Here is a 19,037-nt window from a genome sequence, read left to right as displayed (position 1 = left end):
AGCATTCATTTTGGTGAATCTACATTCTTTGGCGCCCTCCAACGTTTATGATGTGTATTTCCTGTCAAGGCTGGACTGAAATTACAAGGTAGGAAACTAGTAGGTATCGACAATATGAAGAATAAACTTAAATAAATCAAGTGAAAACAAGAGAGAATCTTAAGCGCTTCTTGCGTGAATACAACCAGTGACGTCACAAGGTCCTTAAACTCGGTTCCAGAGCCCGGACACAGTTTTGCTCCAAAAAGTCAATTTCAGCAGCTAAAAAGAACACTTTCCGTTCGGATTTGACAGAAATAAAGTTCACCATTATTTTAAGCACGTTTGAAACTATAAATTGGGCTAAAAAAAGAGAGTACGAAAATTTCGTTTCAGTGGCACTTTAAGACTTTTGTGTTGAAAAACTTCACTGAATCTTTCAGGATCTATCAAAAGATCCTTAGATCCTTCATGGATTTTTAAAGAGCTTAAAAGAGTCTTGCAAAGATTCTTAAATGAAAGATCTTGGCAAGATCTTTTAGCAAAATAACTGGAGATCCTTTTCAGGATGTTCACGCCCAAATCTTCTCATGTTCAGATTTGTTAAAACTATAAAATCGAATTTCTCCTCACAAAGACAGCAAGACCTTGAGAACAGACCAAATTGTTTCTAACTCCATTCAGTAACTAGCAAACAAAAAGTTTTGACCTCTAATGGGCTGTTCACAAACACGGAGATTGAATGACTACCACAAAAACATGCAAAAACCGAAAACCATGAGTTAAATTTAAGATTTCTCACAACCGTGAGATTATTTCTTAACCATCAACTGCAAGATAATTGTGAATGTACCAGCAAACCGGCTATCAAAATTGGCTTTAATTAAACCGTCAATACCTCAGAGTATAATAGACCCTTTACAGATCTTGGCAAGGTTATTTGAGAATCTTAAGTCAGATCTTCGATAAGATCCTTATGAACATCCTCAAGGTTTCTTGGAGAACGATTTTAACCAGGACTCTTTACAGTTTCCCCTTTGCAGATTACTCTGTCTAGAAATCAGGCCAAAATTTGAAAATCAAGTTCTTAGTAAAATCAAGGTCAGGAGCATCATGAGTGAGATAAAATTTCACCATTTCCACATGTCTTCCACAGGTTTTTCTTTAGTTGCAACTTGAATTATGCTCTCCGCAAAATTTGGAAAAAAGAAATGTGTTATTTCAACAATACTTAAGTACCAAGGAAAATATAGTTGCTGTTTCCTCAGTGCAACTCCCCTAATCATGGCAAGAGCATATTCGTCAACAGGCTCCCTCTTTATACTGGACTTCTCAGCTGGAAAACCCTTCATTCTTTCAGTAGCAGTCTTTGTTTTTATTCCTCCTAGGATACACAGTGTTATGGAGACCCACTTGTGACCTTGCAGTGCTAAATCCTGTCGCAAGCTGTTAAAAAATCCATGTAAAGCATACTTGTTTCCACAGTGAGGTGCAGTCCTCGGGAAAGGGATAACTCCTCCTATTGAGGATACCATTACGATGCTTCCATTGGTCCTCTGAAGGCCAGAAAGAAATAAGGTGGCAATGTTGATGTAGCTGATGGTGTTGACAGCAAAGTACTGTGGGACATTGTTAAGGTTGCTGTTCTCATTCCAAAATTCGTAAAAGGGCTGAAAATGGTTTTCTATGAGGACAAGTACATCTGGTCCATCAAATAATTTGTTAGTTTCCTGTAAAAAAAGCGGCAAAAATGAACGGATATGCCAAATAACTGGGAAGCCTGTGCCAAGCCCATTTCTTAAAGCACTTGAAAACCCTTTTGTCATCAACTTGACCAAGGGATAAACCCAGTCCTTATAGTGAATTGCCCTCTACTGTTTCATGGCCAAGTCTGACTAAATTTGACTGATGAAACCAGCTGCTCAATTTGCCATAGTACTATGCTGACATAGGTCTAAATATATGCCATGAGAATTTCAAGAGATTATGGCAGCCCTCTGCTTCAAGCCGCTTGATGAGAATGTGCTCGGTTGCAAAAATATACCTGTATTGTAGACTACTGATAGTCTTAAGATTTTCTTAGGAAAATAGCAGTTGAACCAAAAAGAGCTCAATTGAGCTTCTTTAGTTTTCCAATAATTACATTTAGTGTGGAATTCAGCTACTTATTGACTGAGTTAGATTGAGCCTGACAGGAAAATATAATTTGGCTCTCTGTCCCTCCCACATGGTCAAAAAGCCCATATCATGTTACTTGAGAGAACCTTTTTTTTTATGTTCTCCCATTGGTAGGGAATTTGTATTGTCCTTTAGGCCTCAGGGGTTGCTCCTATACAGCGACATACTACCTGACAGGCAATGGTTTTTGCCCTTTCTGTACGGAACAGGGTATTTAAGCTCCCAACAGATGCTTCTAGAATGTTTTAACACTTCTGCTTTGATAGATTAATACCAGCACCTTTTCAGTGGACTCTAGGGTAATAGGCTCAGTTTCCTCTCAGGTGACCTGGTGTACCCGCAATCTTGAGGATCATGGGCACACTCAATCATGGACATTGCCTCAGTCATAATTTTTTTCTGGCTACAGCTCTGTTCAGGTTGTTTCAAGGACTTTTTAAACCCCTAAAAAACAAGCCTGGTGATTATGAATCCAATTTTTGTTATCAAATATTATTGTGATTAATATGTTAAGTTGCAACTTTTTGTAAGTTTCAGATTCAGAGCCACCCTGCATATTTTTCGAAAAATTTAAGGTGGCTGCAAATTTTCTTCTTCTCTTAATCAGTGCTGCCTCTAGTTTTAAACAAGTGGTAGCATTGTTCCTCAAAGAAGGAAGGTTGAAAAGTGCTCAAAACCATGCATTATGAGCCACCTTAAAATAAAGGGTGTTTTGAACAGGTTTCGCTGTTACTAGGTTACCAAAGCAATTAATATAACACCTTCTAAGCTATGTCGTGAAGATGACCACAACGTGCTCACCAATGACTGGGAATTTCTGTGATACCCATATAAAGCTTATTGTAAAATCAGTTGAACTGCCAAAGTAATTTAAGCTTATTTATTAACCTGCTGGAAAAGCTGTGGGAACGGTTCAAGCTTAGGACTGTCGTAAACAGGGTGCACAATTTCTAACAATACACTTACTGCAGCTAAACGCTTTGCAGCTTCCAAAGAAGACAGGTCAGCCACAAAATAGTTAGCAGTTTCCGCACCTAGTTCCCCGCAACGTGCCACGACTTTTTTGAGGGCCTCTTCTCTTCGAGCAACAAGCAAAAGTTGGGCGCCAAGTTTGGCGTACTGATAAGCAAGGTCCTCTCCGATTCCTGTGGACGCTCCACAAATTACTACCTTTTTGCCTCGCACACTTTCAGGATCGAAATTCTCCTTTAGGTACCACGCAATCAAAACGGCTGCAACAGCTGTGCAAAATCCAAAGAAAGCTGCAACTTTGAGTAAGCCCGCCATTTTGTGTTTGAATTGTAGAGCACAAGGGTAGGAGGGGTGGGGAAGTTTGTGTCACCGGAATAAATGGTAGAGGAGTGGGCAGGGATAGTTGTTGCGATCGGACATAAAGCAATAATGAGCGGAAAAATTAAAAATTTCATTTACAATAAAGGATATTGCAAATTTCAAATGAGAGAGATTCATGTTGTTCTACGAAACCATGATGGTGATGCCTAGGACGTCGATTAAAAAATGGATTTATATTTTACCTACTAATCTTACGATACTCTTAAGTCATTTACTTTATTTATCACTGTCAAAACTATCGCAAAACTAAATCCAGAACACAGCAATAGATTTGAAATAAAAATTTACAAAATTAGCTGTCGTGGTTTACATTCTTCAGACAATGCAAAATTTGGTCATTTCACGTTGTTGTCTTACATAGGATGGCAAAGAAATGCACCAAGAATTATAACACACGTGCACAGCCATTGTTCTGCTCATTGATTCTTTTGTTCAGTGACGTTCCTATTGCCGTTACCGTTGTGGTTAGGTAAACTCCCTATTATTATGGTGGTCACGCAACGGAGGGGGAACTTTGCGTGACAACCCTAATAACGGCTATAAAGGAGACTAACAGTAGGGTTAAGTGTTACCTCACAAACAACCAAGGGTCACCTCACGGGGAAAAAACTACCATATTTCCATTAGATAAATTTTTATAAAGTGTTTCATTTGTAACTTGTGGAAAAAGTATAGCAGATTAATGTCATTTTGTGCACCATCAAGAACCTTAACAATTCAGGTATGAAAGGCATGTGCAGTGAGTGGTGTTAAGCCCTCACCCTAATCAAGGATGAAGCAAATGAAAATTTTACCCTATTTAAGGCACAAACCCAAAAAATGACACTCTGTTCAAGGGAAAAACAGAAACTAAGGATAGTGTGTTCAACGCATCAACTAAATTAAGTTTCTGTAACATTGGAAGTTAACAAATAGGTGAGTTTTAACAGATCATTTGTTTTTCATTTAGCTGCGCCTTACACATTGGAATTTTAGTTGATACAGTTTAGGCACCCTATCTAAGGATCACACCAGGAGCACAATGCCAACAGGGACTAAAATGATGCCCTATTTAAGGATTGAGAACCTCAAAAACCCCACCCAATCCCACAACACATACCTACATAGCCCATACCTAAATATAGACCATACCTATACAGCCCATATATGGGAGAAACACCCCCCCCCCCCCCCCACACACACACACACACCCCAGGATTCTTTCTTCCAGCTGTTTTGTGTTCTTCTGGAACTCACGATAATCAGTGTTCACCACACCGGCTTACTTACCTCATATTTGCAAGAAAAACTTTAAGTCTAATTTCTTTAACAGTACTAGTGTTTAGTAAAAAGCTACAACAAGAGCACCATGACTGAAGTACAGTTTTACCATTTCAACAGGTCTTCTAAAGGTTTCTCATTGCTTGCAACTTGAATTACACTCTCTACAAAATTTGGGAAGAAGAAATGTGCTGTTTCTACAATACTTAAGTACCAAGGGAAATACATTTGTCTTTTTCTCAGAGCAGCTCCCTTAATCATTGCAAGGGAACATTCATCAACAGGCTCCCGCTTTACAGCCTTTTCAACAGGATGACCTTTGGTGCTCTCATGAGCATTCTTTGTGTCTATATACCCAAGGATGCACAGTGTTATGGAGAGCCCCTTGTGACCTTGCAGTGCTAAATCTTGGCGTAAGCTGTTAAAAAATCCATGCAGTGCTCGCTTATTTCCACTGTAAGGTGCAGTCCTTGGGGTGTTGACAACTGCTGTAAATGATGACACTACCACAATGCTTCCATTGGTCTTCTGAAGGCCTGTGAGAAATAAGGTGGCAATGTTGATGTAACTGATGGTATTGACAGCAAAGTAACGTGGGACATTGTTCAGGTCACTGTTCTCGTTCCAAAAGTCATAAAAGGGTAGAAGATGGTTGAGGACAAGTACATCAGGTCCATCAAATAATTTGTTAGTTTCCTGCATGAAAAGAAGACATTATTTCATTGATTCAGAAGTCAAGAAGGCTTTGTTTTACACTTTCATAAATACTTGATATACAAAGTAATGACTGATTTGTTGTCTGCATGTGTTGAATAATTTAGAAATTAATTTTGTTTACCATTTTTGACTATTTGTCATGATAGTGGCCCAATTTTTTATACTAGTGACAAATTGCCTGATACTAAACCTATATTAGGAATCCACTTATCCATCTGAGATGGAAAAACTGTCTAGATATAACTCTGATGTTTAGACAATTTAGGTCACAAAATTTGTCTTGGGTTTAAGTGTCTGTCACCATGTCTTGAAGATGTGATGACAATGATGCAATCAGTCGACCTTATCGCCTGAAGAAGACTAGCAGTAAGCAGCCGAAACGTCGCGATCTACATCTAAAGTGACTACATCGTGTGACAAACGATAATACACTTTATTATTGCATCTACCACGATGAATAACAACAACCTTTTCCTCGACATTCTGATTCTTTCGCCTCTGATTCCGTTGAGATTATGACTGCGCTTACACCTACAACTCCAATTTTCACTAGGTCATAAGCACTCTTACAACTCCGACTCCAACTCCATCACTAGTGAAACAACCCTTTAGAGGTGCCAATGTATTGTTATAGTTTCATCATGCTTAGTTCTGGATTATTTTGTGGCAACACACTCCATGGCAGCTCCAAAAAACATATTAGTACCGAACTTTAAACACCACTGGGTATCCTTGCCCATAAGCATCTGTGCCAACTCTGCTGGATTATCTGGGAGTCTCCAGGACACAGACCGTATCTCCCCACCCTGGGGTGATACAATGTTAAAACCCTCACCCTTGGGGAGGCCATGTCAATCAAATTTCCGACCCTCGCGCCCCGCCTCCCTCCATCCCATAGCAGTTAAATAAAACAGATAAATTTGTAAGCTTAAAATTATTTGTTGAGTTGAAAAGCATAATTTACGTACGGCAGCTAAATTCTTTGCAGCCTCCAAAGAAGACAGGTCAGCCACAACGTAGTTAGCAGTCTGCGCGCCTAATTCTGCGCAACGTGCCACGACTTTTTTGAGGACCTCTTCCCGTCGAGCAACGAGTAAAACTTGGGCGCCAAGTTTGGCGTACTGATAAGCAAGTTCCTCGCCGATTCCAGTGGACGCTCCACAGATTACTACCTTTTTACCCCGCACACTTTCGGGATCGAAATTCCCTTTTAGGTACCACGCAATTAAAACGGCTGCAAAAGCTGTGCAAATCCCAAAGACAGCTGCAAGTTTCAGTATCCCCGCCATTTTGAGCGCGTAACTCGAAAAATGTAGGTTAGTGTGGGAGGGGTGGGGAAGTTAGTCCTTATCGACGCGGTAGGGTATAGATAATTCGTTTTGCTCACGAAATTTATCTTGAATCCGTTAGTCTGAACAAATGTATGCGCAATTTTCAATCGTTTTACGTGGACAAATTTGATGTTCACCCTAAAACAACCTAGAATAAAGGCTTTTATTGGCTGTACCCCGCTTGGGTACGGGTTTTCAACCGGGGATATCGGGGACGATTACGACTACTTCCGAACATTTCCGACTACTTTACAGGCAGAAGTTGTTGTTGCTACGTGTCATCGTTCCAGAACAACATGGCCTCTGGCGCGTAACGTAACTTGGAAATCTTGCTGTACCCTAACTTAAACGCCCATTGTCTGCCACCATGAAAGTAGTGTTCATAACGAAACAAGGATGGTGGATTATCGTGGCCGTTTGTGTGTTTGTTCTTGGAAATTGTGTTCTCCTTTACCGCTTTATCAACAAGAATTCAATAGCGGATCAGCTCGAGAAAACAAGACTAAAGGAACTCTCAGACAGATACTTAGCAAACGTAGGACCAGATTCAAAGCTACGTGATATTGCTGAAGCAGTTAAAAAACTGCGAAAGAAACCTGCACAATCTGATGTTTTTATACCTAGTTTACCTTTAGCACAAAGGGGAGATCAAATCAAGGAAAATATTGGCTTCAATGAAGGACGGAGAACAGATGAAACTGCTATTTCTTCTAAGAGAGATGCGATTTCAACAAAAACTGCAGCAAGTGATTTTGTAGCTGCAGTGCTTGTTATAGCGTGTAACAGACCGACAGTGAAGCGTTGTTTAGATCTCCTTCTACAATATCGCCCTTCAGCCAAACAATTCCCCATTATTGTGAGCCAAGATTGTGGTCACCAGCCGACAGCTGATATCATTAGATCGTATGGAACCCAAGTTTCATTCATTCAACAACCAGACCTGTCGGATGTTCAAGGTGTTCCTGCAAACATGCGCTCAATGATGGGTTACTTTAAGATCAGTCGTCATTACAAGTGGGCCCTGGGACAGGCTTTTGATCACATGGGATATGACACAGTGTTGATTGTTGAAGATGACATAGATATTGGTAAGTGTTGGTGACCAAAACATTTTTTGGTTTGCTCAGGTCACAGATCAACTGATATCAACCAAAATCCCGGCGTGTCCAATCAAGGAAAACCTATCATTGATAAAGTCAATTCCAATCAATATAATCAATAGTAATGAATCGATTTATATCGGAAATTGATTAAAATTGATGATCAGGAGAGTTTCAAAACCTCTATTGTTGAATTTTAATGTGCTTCTCAAAACATTTTAGCAATAGAGGTCATTCTCTTTAGTTACATAGATTATGATACCATTATGTCCACATGTTGAGAATCATGATAGATATGTACAATTAAATGATAACTTATTTGCCCCTTTTAGCACCAGACTTTTATGAGTACTTTACTGCAACAAAGCCTTTGCTGGACAAAGACCCTACATTGTGGTGTATCTCAGCTTGGAATGATAATGGGAAGGAAGGAATGGTAAAAAGAAATGATGTCCTCTACAGAACAGACTTTTTCCCCGGACTCGGCTGGATGATACGCAAGTCTCTTTGGGATGAGCTCAAACCCAACTGGCCACTGGGATTTTGGGATGATTGGATGAGGGAAGCTCCTCAACGTAAAGACAGGTCATGTATACGTCCTGAGATCCCACGTACAAGGACTTTTGGCAGAGAAGGTGTGAGCCGTGGGCAATTTTTTGATCAACATTTAAAATTTATCAAGTTGAATGACAAGAAACACCCTTTTACAAAAACCAACCTTTCCTATTTATTGAAAGAGAACTATGATGAAACATTTGTTGAACGTGTGTACTCACTACCACTTGTCACTGTCGATCAGTTCCATGACAAGCGAGTGTTTGCCCCAGAGGTGCAGGTTCATTACGCTTCACAGCAAGAATTTCAAAATGTGGCAAAGCAGCTTGGAGCAATGACTGACTTTAAAGCAGGAATACCAAGGATGGCTTACAGAGGAATAGTGTCAATTGTATTCTCAGGAATTATTGTGCATATAGTCCCATCTCATTTGTAGCTACAAAACTATAATGATATACATGCACACGTAAGCCACTGTCTGTTGTGAGTGGATACAGAGTGTGAATCATAGCAGGTCCCATGTTTTTTTATGTTAAATGTGTTTAAGGTCGTGTTCTATTGGGATCAAAATAGAACACTTTTCCAATTGTTTTCGGTTGAATGCATTAACTCCTGCAAATAGTCCATATGCAAACTACAATCATGCAATGTAACCACGCAAATGCTTTTTCGAATGTTTCAACCTGGTTTGAGGCTGGCTGAAAACGTTGGTCAACCAAACCAACTGAAAATGGTTTTTCTCCAGTAGAACACACACACACACACACACACACACACACACAAAAAAAAAAAAAACAACCAGAAATATGAAGTGTGAATAGTGAACTGATCAACTTGACACAAGCTTGGGACAGAAAAAATCTGAGTCCCCGACAGGAATTGAACCCATGACCTCCTGATCGATGGGCGGGCGCTCTAGCCACTGAGCTACAGGAACTCATAGAGAGCAAGTTCATGTGTGACAGGCATCCTGCATACTGCTAGGATCAGCACTGTCGAAGTGATCGTGAGTGTGACAAGTGAATAAAGATGGTGGATAATTAGTTGATAGTTGATCCTGATAGAACACTACCTTGGAGTCAAGAGTGAATGGTCAAGTTGCACTCCAGCTATCCTGAATAACACTCAAGTTATCCAAACTAGCACTTTGATTAGCCTCAGTAGTGCTCTGGCTAGGTCATTACCATACCAAAATTTGCAATTAATAAATCAGAATAAGCATCTCTGGCTGAAAGCTGAGAAAACTTCACATTGACTTCAGCAAACTGGAAACTTCCATATTCAGAGAAGTCATATGAAAGGCATCCGACTCTAAAATTCCTTTTGAAAGAGAATTTTTTTTTCACTTGATCGAAACAATCTATTTCATACATAGACTCTGTGCTGCAGCCTAACCCTGTTAAGTTTTAAAACTAAGTTCCTTACATCTCTACTTTGTTTCACTTGATGTTATACTGGACAAATGTAGGGTAATATCTTTCCTCTAAATGGGCAGTTTCACCAGGTTGGCTCATAATATGCAGGGTGTGTTATATCAGTGAGAGTTAGTGGAATACATAATTGTAAGAAATTTGTGATTTACACTATGTGTGATATTTGAAAATTCTCTCAAGATTGCATGAACCCTGAGGCGAGTAATATCTGAAAGAATTATCATGAGTAGTGTAAATTCTCAATATTAGAGCTTTCCCACAAACTTTCAATTTTAAGTAATTATAATTTAAGAAACAGCCTAACAAACAACAAACACCAAAAGTCATATTTGTAAAATTCTAAACAGCACAGAACTAGTATGAGCTGTTGATGTAATGATGGCACCAGAATTAACATTTTGATAATCAAATTCAACAGCGAATTTTCTCCTTTTTTCAGTGTTTTCTACAAGAGATAGGAAAAATTTTCTCCATGTTCCTATGGAGTTTGAGAGACACTCATGAAAGTTTCAGAGCACTACAAATCCTACACCATTTCTCTTTCTCCCAGACTTCCCCTTGTTTCTTTTCTCTAACAGAAACACAAACAGTGTCTGTAGTTAGTGTAAATATCAACCTTTATTACACTTAATGCATTGTAATGTACATTCTCTTTTAAAGGAAAATAAAGTCTTGCACTGTTATTAGTAAGAATGTCTTATTTTAAACTCTACTTTTTCACACAAAAGCCAGAAAAAAAATCACAGTAGTGGGGTAAAAACTAAAACATACATGTACATTGAACAAGCAGTTATGTTTTTTTGGCTACAAAACAGAAGATGAACTCATCAAGAAAGAACTTATTATAATTTATACTAATTGATATATACAGCCATTAAAATAAACTTAGGTAAGTTATTGTTCCTTCACTCCATCTTCTTCAACTGGTGGTTCAACATCTTTTGCTGCGTCATTAGATTCCTCTGCTGCTTCCTCGGCTGCTTCCTGTGCTTGTTCTTCTGACTCCTTTGTCTCATTTTCTTCACCGGCCTCGTTTCCCTTCACTTCTTCAGTGTTTTCTTCAACTGGATTTTCCTTCACCCCTTCTTCATCCTCGGGTTGTTTTTCTGCCTCTGTTTCTTTACTTTCTTCATCTTCTGCTGCATTGGTTTCCTCTGTGTCTTTTTGTTCATCTCCTGCACTGTCCTCACCAGATTTGATCCCTGAAGAAAATACACTATGTTAGCAAGTAAAAAAATTGCTCTTTCGGTTTGTCAAGATTTATCCCACAAGCAATAGACCTTTGCATAAATGGCACCTAATTTTGAATAACAATACTTCCACATATACAATGGATCCTAAGGTTAACATTCATGTGAAAAATCCTTTGTCTGGAAACATAAGTATGAGGCTAAGGATGTGTAAAGTATTGTCATTCAAACTTAGGTGCCATTGATGCAAAGGTTGAAAATGTTGTAAACATGCCTTTTATTTACAAGGACTGATGCCATGGTTTGCTCAGAAGGGTAATTAAAACATGGTTTCTCCACCCTAACTCACTAACCTTGTGCAATTCTGTTGTTTACGTCATTAATGGCTTTGGATATGGCATTTTCAGCAGCATCATCCTCCAGGATTTTGGCCAGCTCTAAAGCTTTTTCAAAAGACTGTAGGGCATCTTGAAGATCACTGAGTTTTACTAAAACAAACAAAAATATCATATTAAAAGATCAGTCGTTTCTTTAATATGGCCACAGGGGTTTTAATAATTTTTGGCACAAGAGGATAGTTCAGAAAAACAGGTGGGTAGTTTCTTGGAAGGCCCAGGAGATTTTGAAATTCTAGACTCTCACAGATGCGTTTTCCTGCGTTTTGAGGCCTATTTTTATGTTGCTTTGTTGTTCCTAGAAGTCAGTCAATTAGAAAGACAAGGCTGATAACGTGGTATTTTAATTCTTCATATTCAAATCCATTCATGATTGATACATCATATTTCACCACAAAAAGAAGCATAACATTAAAGTTTAAACACCAAATGTGACCCTTTCAATATACTCAACTAACCTTGCGAAGAATCATTCTTCTTCGACCTCTTTTGTTTTGATGCTGGAGTAAAATATGCCAATAACAATTGCCTTTAGGCAGCCATTACTATTGATGCTTAGTCCCAGTGCCTAGCACATTTTTTCACTTCGTATTGAAGTGACTGTCCTCGCGCGTTAGGTTACACTTTCCTTCATCTTTCGTGGTCCAAAAGGCTGGGTTAACACTAGAAAGTTTTTTCTTGTACCTTTCTTTTTCTTTACCTATAACATAAGACTTACTTTGCCAAATTTCTTGTCATGAAGAGAATCCTTAGCTGCGAGGAAATTATCTGGTCTTAATTATTTGTGTACGGTTACCCAGGATGGTTACAAGCGGGTAGTCCACTCACTGCAAGCGGGTAGATCTACCTGCTACCCGGCTATTATTGAAACCCCAGCGGCCACCTTGCTTAATATGGACAGACTTTTGTGGCCTGTCGGTGATCAGATTAACACGCTTCCACTGTAATTATGCTTTAAGCTAGTAAGGAGAAATCACATTTTGATACATTACCTTCCGCTTGAGCCTCAAGAACAGTTGCATTTAGCTGCCACACTTTGTCGTCAGCCTGCTCTGCTGCAGCCAATGATTTTTGACCAAACTCTTTTGCATCCTGATAGTACTTGAGCTCTAAATGACACCGGCCAATCTCGTGATAGAGCCACGTGCTTTCAAGTACTGATTTACTGAGTGGAAGTTTCTCCATCCAGGCATCAATAGCTTTAGTGTATTCTCCCATCTTGGCATACAGTCTTCCAAGGTTGTCTAATGCACGTGATTTAGCCTCTTTGCTTTCACTTTGGAGGAAACAACAAAAAGTGTTTCAAGATATATTTCTTAAACTCATAAATAATTCATCAAGTTTAAACAAAGGAAATCATGACTGTGATGGTGTTTGGATATCTGACATCAATTAGCATAGATTTTTTCGATTTTATTTCTCCTTTTTCGTTTTAGTTTTAGTTTTGAATGGGAAGATATATCAAACACTCAAGATGGTTTTTTACCACATTATTTTCCAAAAACCTCAAAGTTCAGCAAAAATACTTTGCTGTACATTGTATTTCCAACTCTCTTCTCGCTGTTTGGAATGTGGTCAAACAATCCAAACACTGTTATGGTCACAATTGAACAGACAATAGTGAAGCACACGTGAGTTACGTGTGACGCCATGTTTTTGTCGCTAACTTAACAATTCGGCTCCGATTATATTTTTTCAAAAATCCTTTATTCTACTTCTGTTTAGTCCAAAACCATCTTTAACACATGTGTAACAATTTTGGAAAGTCTCAAGCAGATCTGATCATTGTGCGCCAAGAAATTCTTAAAAGATTCAAGCAAATCCGTGATTTTTCCATTAGCGCGTGACAAGTGTGCTACTGATCTGAGTGAGTAACTGAGTGAGTGAACCAAAGAACAAAACTTCTAATACCTATGTAAAAATAACTACTTTGGAGGACAGAGGAAATAAAATGACCTGAACATAAGATTACCAATCTGTGTCTTATGATCACTTACAGCTTTTTAGCAGCCTTCAAATCCTTCTCATGGTATTTCAAAGCTTCTTCATAATTCTCCATTTCAAGATGAGCGTTTCCGATACAAGAGTATAAATTGCCAACAACTTCAGCTTTGTTTGGGACACTTTCTGCTCCTAAAGACTGAACTGTTTTTAATGTTGACAGTGCCTTGTTCAAACTGGCCTCCGGATCACCATCTGCCAATGCCTGATCTATTTCCTCCAATGATCTTAAGATGAATTTTGTTGTGTCAGCGGGGAGTTGTCTTTGTGGTGGTTTCCTAGGGGGCAGTTTCTTGTTCTTGCGAGCATACAGTGGTTCTTGTTGTCTCCAGAAGTCAATCCTTGTGTCTAAATAATTCAAGCCCTCTTGTACAAGATCATATATTGGCTTACTGCTGTTACCATGAATAAAATCTAAAAACAAATTACAATAAAGATCATACTTAGTGCAAATGACCATGGGATGATTATATACTACAGGCCTCAGTTTTTTGAAGGCTGGATAACACTATCCACTGGATAAATCGCTATCTAGTGGAAAAGTGTTAACAAAACAAATTGCGCAAATCTGCTGGATAGTGATTTATCCAGTGGATAGCATTATCCACCTTTCAAACAGACCGGGCTAAACTGATGAGATTATGAAAACAGTATTAATTAATAGGCTTTAAGGCTAGAAGTGCAGATAACTTTTCTGAAACACTTCAATTCACAATGAAACTAGACTTTTAACTTTGGTCAAGGTTGCAGGATGCAAAGATGAAAATGCACTTTGTGGTCCTATGATTTTACTACATGTTATGTTTAATTTAATTGTATATTAATGATTCCGAAGTACTTGTCCATTGTACCTTGATCATCCATGAGTTTCTCAAGGTACTTCTTGTCAGCATATATTTCTCCTAAGAGCTGCAAGGAAATAAAAAAAATGTGTCTAAGAAATATTACTTACAGAGTGTGTAGAATTGTCAACAATTGATGCCCACTATTTTCTCTAACAAATCGTTACATGAAGAGGGAAAATGTGACTAACTGATTGCCATCTGTAAGTAACATACACAGACTCCTCTCACCCTCCCAGGATTTTAGCTGTGTTTACAGCATCTGAAGCATCAATAGCATCTGTTGTTGAGGCACAGTGGCCTCATGGTTAGTATAGGGCGCTTGCCTCTGGATTGAGCGGTCTGGTTTCTAGCCCTGGCCAGGGACATTGTGTTGTGTTCTTGGGCTAGACACTTCACTCTCACAGTGCCTCTCTCCACCCAGTTGTGTAAATGGGTACTGGCAAATTTAATGTTGGGGGTAGTTCTTTGATGGACTAGCATCCCATCCAGGGGGGGGGGGGGGGTAGAAATACTCCTAGTCACTTCATACAACAGAAACTGGAGATAAACACCAGCCTTGATGGGCCACTTGGCTCATATACAGACTTTACATTTTATAGCATCTGAACTATTTACAAGTAATGGCTGGTTAGCTTACTTTCTTGACAGTTTTCTCTGATTTAACTGGGCTTTTGGTGTTTTTTCCTCTGTTTGCTGCCTGTTGTTGATTTCTTGCTGCCTGAGTGGTTGGTTTGCTATAGCCCTTGGTTGTCTTTTTCTGCAAAAAGATCAAAATCGGTAAACTTACGATAGAACACTACGGGATGAAACTACATGTACTCCTTAACATCTCTAGGGATAGATGGTCAGCTGGATGAGGTCCTAAAGTTGTTTAAATCTCCAATTTTCACATCACATGTATTTGATTTTGACTTTGAATGTTCATATTTTAACACACTTGTAGACTCTCAGCACACTTGTCTGCCATTCCACGGTAAGCAAGTAGGATGTTGGTTTAAAAACTTCCTACAGGGTTCAAAAAGAAGACTCAAATAAATTATGTTGAATACTCACCGCTTCATCTTGTTTAGCAAAAAAAGACAAATCTCCCTTGTTTTCCAGCTTAACCTTGGCCTTACCTAAAAAGCAAGTACCATCAAAATTATTTTAGAAAAATTTTAGAGAGTTCTAATTCAGAGTTTTACACAAATTTGCCATAGTTTTCTACCAAGTGGAGAATCAATCTTTTGACTTATCATCAGACCCTTTGCAGCTATTAAAGCCATCAAGTGACCTTCTTTTCATAAAATTATGGGTTATGACTTTACAAATGCCAGAAATGGAAAAAGCATTTCGAAAATATCACAATGGCCAAGTTTGAGGCCACCATGATTAAAGCATGAGATTTTATGATGGTCTGAATTTTTAAAAAATAAGAAGATTTTTAAGAAGATTTTCCCTACAAATCCTCTAAATTTTCCGAAAATTCAAACCTTTGTATTAAAACTCACTCCTTCATGCCAGGGGCCTCAAACTTGGCCATTTTGGTATTTTCTATATAATATATGCTCTTTCCATTTCTGGCATTCTTCAATTTACAGTGTACAGCTCATAATACAGGAAAAATTTGGAAAAATTTGGTCACATGACTCCAGCTGCAAAGGGCTTATCACCCATACTCTCCAATAGTGCTGCAGACTCTAAAGTTATAAACAGAACAGTCATCCATTCCTTAAAGGTGATCTTCTTTTGCATTTTACAGTTGGTATAAAACAGTAACTGTTCCCATAATATATAGATTAAGCCAAGCCTAAAAGCAGAGTTCCTGATTCCAATAAAGAAATACAATAAAAAATATAAGAAAAAATACAAGAAATGGCAAATGCATCTGTCTGAATTCATTTCATTATTTCTCCTTGAATTGACCATAAAGTGGATGGAAAAGAAATGTTTAATCAAACAGAAAGATTGGGGGGGCGCAGTTTAGAGTTGAATGGAATTCAGACCAATTATACCTTTTCCTCTGCCAAAGTGCATCATCAGGGTGCAAAAAGAACACATTTCTGAGTTTGGGTAGGCTCTAACATTTACTAACTAAAGATGCACTAGCCTGAAAATCACTCTCCTTAGCTCCTAAAACGTTCATCTCTTGTAAACAGCACTTTTAATTGACAGTACATCACCTGTCCTCATAAAATTTTCCCAAAAACTTCCCTTGCCCACCAGGCAATTGACAGACAGAATCCAGTAGTCAGACTGAAAAGTCTTTGCACACTGATCATTGACATGATGGAATTACTTGTGACTTTTAATACACAATGGTTCACACATTATTGACCAAAAAACAACAATAAATAAGCCTGTAGCTCTTACTTCCAATAGCATTGTCGATGGCTTCTTGGGCCTTCTGAATGCCAAGCTTAAACTCTTCCTGGTCTTGTCTCAACTTGTATCCACGGTGATAATATAGCAGGGCATATTCAAAGTCACCCTTGGAATACAAGGCTTCTGCTTTCTGGTAAAGTCCCTGAAAATTAATCAAACAAATTCAAGCAACATCAGCAGAGGACATGCAGTGGCACAACCTCTAGAATAAAAGCAAAAGAATATATTGTCTGAGCGGGAAGTTTGGGATGGGTGCTTATTTGAGGTGGGTACTAATTTGAGGTTGAATGATTATTCGAATATTTTAAATATGGTATATATACAGTGTTTAGACATCAAACAAAGATGTACATTCATGAAATGACAACCAACAAACTGTAGGAACCTCCCAATAAAATGCTACTAGCAACAGACTGGGATTCCCATCCAGTAAGAGTTATTTAATGGTACAGTAATCAACTACAAAAGAAAAAGGATTTTCCTCAGGCAGGATGAAACAGTATTAGTTTTTTCAAACCTTGTTGTATTCTTTATCTTCAACAAGTGATTCTTCAGCATCTCTCAACGCAGCATCAGGATCACCCAGTCTTAAGTAGCACTTTGACCGCTGGACCAGGCAAACTTTATATCCGGGCTGTAACTCAAGTGCCTATTATTAAACAAAAGCATAACAATAGCATAACACTGTAAAGAACAAAAACATAGTGCAACTCATGACATGATCAAGATAAGGATCTCTACTGTATTTTATAGTAGACAGATATTCAGAGCAGCACTATCAAAGTTTTGAAGAAGGCAGTTTTACTATTAGCATAGGTGGCCGATTATGACATCTTTTTGTAAAGAATCAGAGCAATAGCTCAGATCTTTTTTTTTTTTTTTTGTTTGGAATAGCTCGGATCATATTCGTAAACTAGATGGTCATTTTTGCCCGCAGCCAATTACTGTTTACAATGTTATTAGAGTGGAACAACCAAACATTAGAAAAGTCTGGGGTAACTTACAGTATGTACACTCAAACTAGGAACACATTTTTTGTGCATTGTTTTAATTGGTGACTATAGAATGAAGGCCCTTCACATAATTTATGTACATGACTACTGTTTTTACTATGCAAAATTCACTAAATACTCTTCTTCATATGAAGAGCCCTCATCCTATAGTTAACAAAATATTTACAAATATATGTCACAGTTCAAGTGTTCTCACTATGTGTCCCCACTAGAGACCCCACTAGTGCATACACACTACTTTCTGATACTTTCTGAGAGTTTGTCAATGATCAACCAGTCATTTGATGCAAAATTAGCAAAATTATTATGATGAATTAAAATGAAAGAGTTCTGTCACAAGGAACAGATTTATTACTTTATTAAGCCAACATTCTTGCAATTATTCGCTGATAACTAACTGTCTGTTTCTTGACTATTTCTATTTCTCAACCCAATGTTTAGGTCATACCACTAGACAAAGCATTTAATCATACGTTCTACATTTCACCTTCATTTGACAGTTACGTGTAGGGTTATAACTGAAGTTGTTACTAGTCAAAATCAAACTATACCAACGCTTACATGCATAAGCTTATTAAGACATCAGCCAAACTTATATTTTTACAAGCAAATGTCACATAATTTCCTTCTTTTCTTCCTTGAAAGAACGTTCGAAATTCGAGGATACAATAACAAAGAAACAAACTCTTACTATCTAACATGTACAAACTCAGGAGATATAAGCTCATTTAGTAGAGAGATCTTTACCTGTGTGTAGCTATCAAGAGCTTTCTTATATTCTCCTTGATTAAAATGCACATTTCCTTCCGAAAGATAAGTTGTAAATGAGCTCTTTGGACCTTCTGGCTCGTCGTCGTCGTCATACATCGCGGCGGAAACTATTTTTGCCTACTAAATCGTTGCTAATTTGCTGTAGCGCAAGATATTGTAAATATGGCTCCCTTGACTGTGGTCGTCAAGAGAAGGTTGCTAAGTAGAACCCAGTACTTCTCTTACAATATACAGACCGCTGCACCGCGCCGCTAAGGTCAAATGCCATTGCTTTACTGAAAACTCCTGAAATAAAAACATACTAATATGAGAATAACCACACGGAAATATACAAGCACTTCAGCCATTACATTGTTTCCTGGTCTCTGTGTTAATTTTTTTTATTAACTTTCCCGGGTGCTTGAGACATAAATGCAAATGAGTTTTAATTTATTTATATTCTTTAAATTCTCCTAACATTTTCATCATCATCTGCCATCATCAATATTTTCATGGCGACAAAATTAAAAAGCTCGTCCATTCTCTGAGAAAAATTTAAAGCCTAATATTAAG

General features: G+C 38.3%; 4 protein-coding genes across 4 annotated transcripts; 1 reads left to right on the top strand and 3 right to left on the bottom strand.

Moving 5' to 3' along the window:
• Positions 1-399: 399 nt before the first annotated feature.
• Positions 400-4,680, bottom strand: LOC145470671 (hydroxysteroid 11-beta-dehydrogenase 1-like protein). The gene is made up of 2 exons (XM_081454494.1): positions 3,124-4,680; positions 400-1,709 (listed from the first exon to the last, which is right to left on the bottom strand). Exons 1-2 carry the CDS (start codon positions 3,442-3,444, stop codon positions 1,110-1,112), a joined length of 921 nt encoding a protein of 306 aa, XP_081310620.1. The 5' UTR covers positions 3,445-4,680; the 3' UTR covers positions 400-1,109.
• A 4-nt stretch (positions 4,681-4,684) lies between these two features.
• On the bottom strand, positions 4,685-6,818 carry LOC145470672 (hydroxysteroid 11-beta-dehydrogenase 1-like protein). Its single transcript, XM_081454495.1, has 2 exons — positions 6,456-6,818; positions 4,685-5,466 (listed from the first exon to the last, which is right to left on the bottom strand). Exons 1-2 carry the CDS (start codon positions 6,774-6,776, stop codon positions 4,876-4,878), a joined length of 912 nt encoding a protein of 303 aa, XP_081310621.1. The 5' UTR covers positions 6,777-6,818; the 3' UTR covers positions 4,685-4,875.
• A 363-nt stretch (positions 6,819-7,181) lies between these two features.
• LOC145470657 (alpha-1,3-mannosyl-glycoprotein 2-beta-N-acetylglucosaminyltransferase-like) lies at positions 7,182-9,241 on the top strand. The gene is made up of 2 exons (XM_081454474.1): positions 7,182-7,906; positions 8,251-9,241. Exons 1-2 carry the CDS (start codon positions 7,186-7,188, stop codon positions 8,907-8,909), a joined length of 1,380 nt encoding a protein of 459 aa, XP_081310600.1. The 5' UTR covers positions 7,182-7,185; the 3' UTR covers positions 8,910-9,241.
• Positions 9,242-10,503: 1,262 nt separating this feature from the next.
• LOC145470651 (outer dynein arm-docking complex subunit 4-like) lies at positions 10,504-18,697 on the bottom strand. The gene is made up of 10 exons (XM_081454468.1): positions 18,462-18,697; positions 17,219-17,350; positions 16,690-16,843; positions 15,391-15,455; positions 14,975-15,094; positions 14,344-14,401; positions 13,489-13,906; positions 12,484-12,767; positions 11,450-11,584; positions 10,504-11,108 (listed from the first exon to the last, which is right to left on the bottom strand). Exons 1-10 carry the CDS (start codon positions 18,579-18,581, stop codon positions 10,801-10,803), a joined length of 1,794 nt encoding a protein of 597 aa, XP_081310594.1. The 5' UTR covers positions 18,582-18,697; the 3' UTR covers positions 10,504-10,800.
• Positions 18,698-19,037: the final 340 nt, after the last annotated feature.

Source organism: Orbicella franksi, chromosome 15, assembly GCF_964199315.1.
Source record: "Orbicella franksi chromosome 15, jaOrbFran1.1, whole genome shotgun sequence".
NCBI classification, from domain to species: domain Eukaryota; kingdom Metazoa; phylum Cnidaria; class Anthozoa; order Scleractinia; family Merulinidae; genus Orbicella; species Orbicella franksi.
The sequence above is the reverse complement of the archived record's forward strand: the minus strand, read 5'-3'. Positions and strand labels throughout refer to the sequence as shown.

Coding starts and splice junctions, on each gene's coding strand:
- LOC145470651 (XM_081454468.1), bottom strand. CDS start 18,581: ATGTATGACGACGACGACGAGCCAGAAGGTCCAAAGAGCTCATTTACA. Junction 15,095..15,390: donor TTGCTAAACAAGATGAAGCG/GTGAGTATTCAA, acceptor ATCTTTTTGCAG/AAAAAGACAACCAAGGGCTA. Junction 12,768..13,488: donor TTGAAGGCTGCTAAAAAGCT/GTAAGTGATCAT, acceptor TTTCCTCCAAAG/TGAAAGCAAAGAGGCTAAAT.
- LOC145470657 (XM_081454474.1), top strand. CDS start 7,186: ATGAAAGTAGTGTTCATAACGAAACAAGGATGGTGGATTATCGTGGCC. Junction 7,907..8,250: donor TGAAGATGACATAGATATTG/GTAAGTGTTGGT, acceptor TGCCCCTTTTAG/CACCAGACTTTTATGAGTAC.
- LOC145470671 (XM_081454494.1), bottom strand. CDS start 3,444: ATGGCGGGCTTACTCAAAGTTGCAGCTTTCTTTGGATTTTGCACAGCT. Junction 1,710..3,123: donor CTGCAAAGCGTTTAGCTGCA/GTAAGTGTATTG, acceptor CTTTTTTTACAG/GAAACTAACAAATTATTTGA.
- LOC145470672 (XM_081454495.1), bottom strand. CDS start 6,776: ATGGCGGGGATACTGAAACTTGCAGCTGTCTTTGGGATTTGCACAGCT. Junction 5,467..6,455: donor CTGCAAAGAATTTAGCTGCC/GTACGTAAATTA, acceptor CTTTTCATGCAG/GAAACTAACAAATTATTTGA.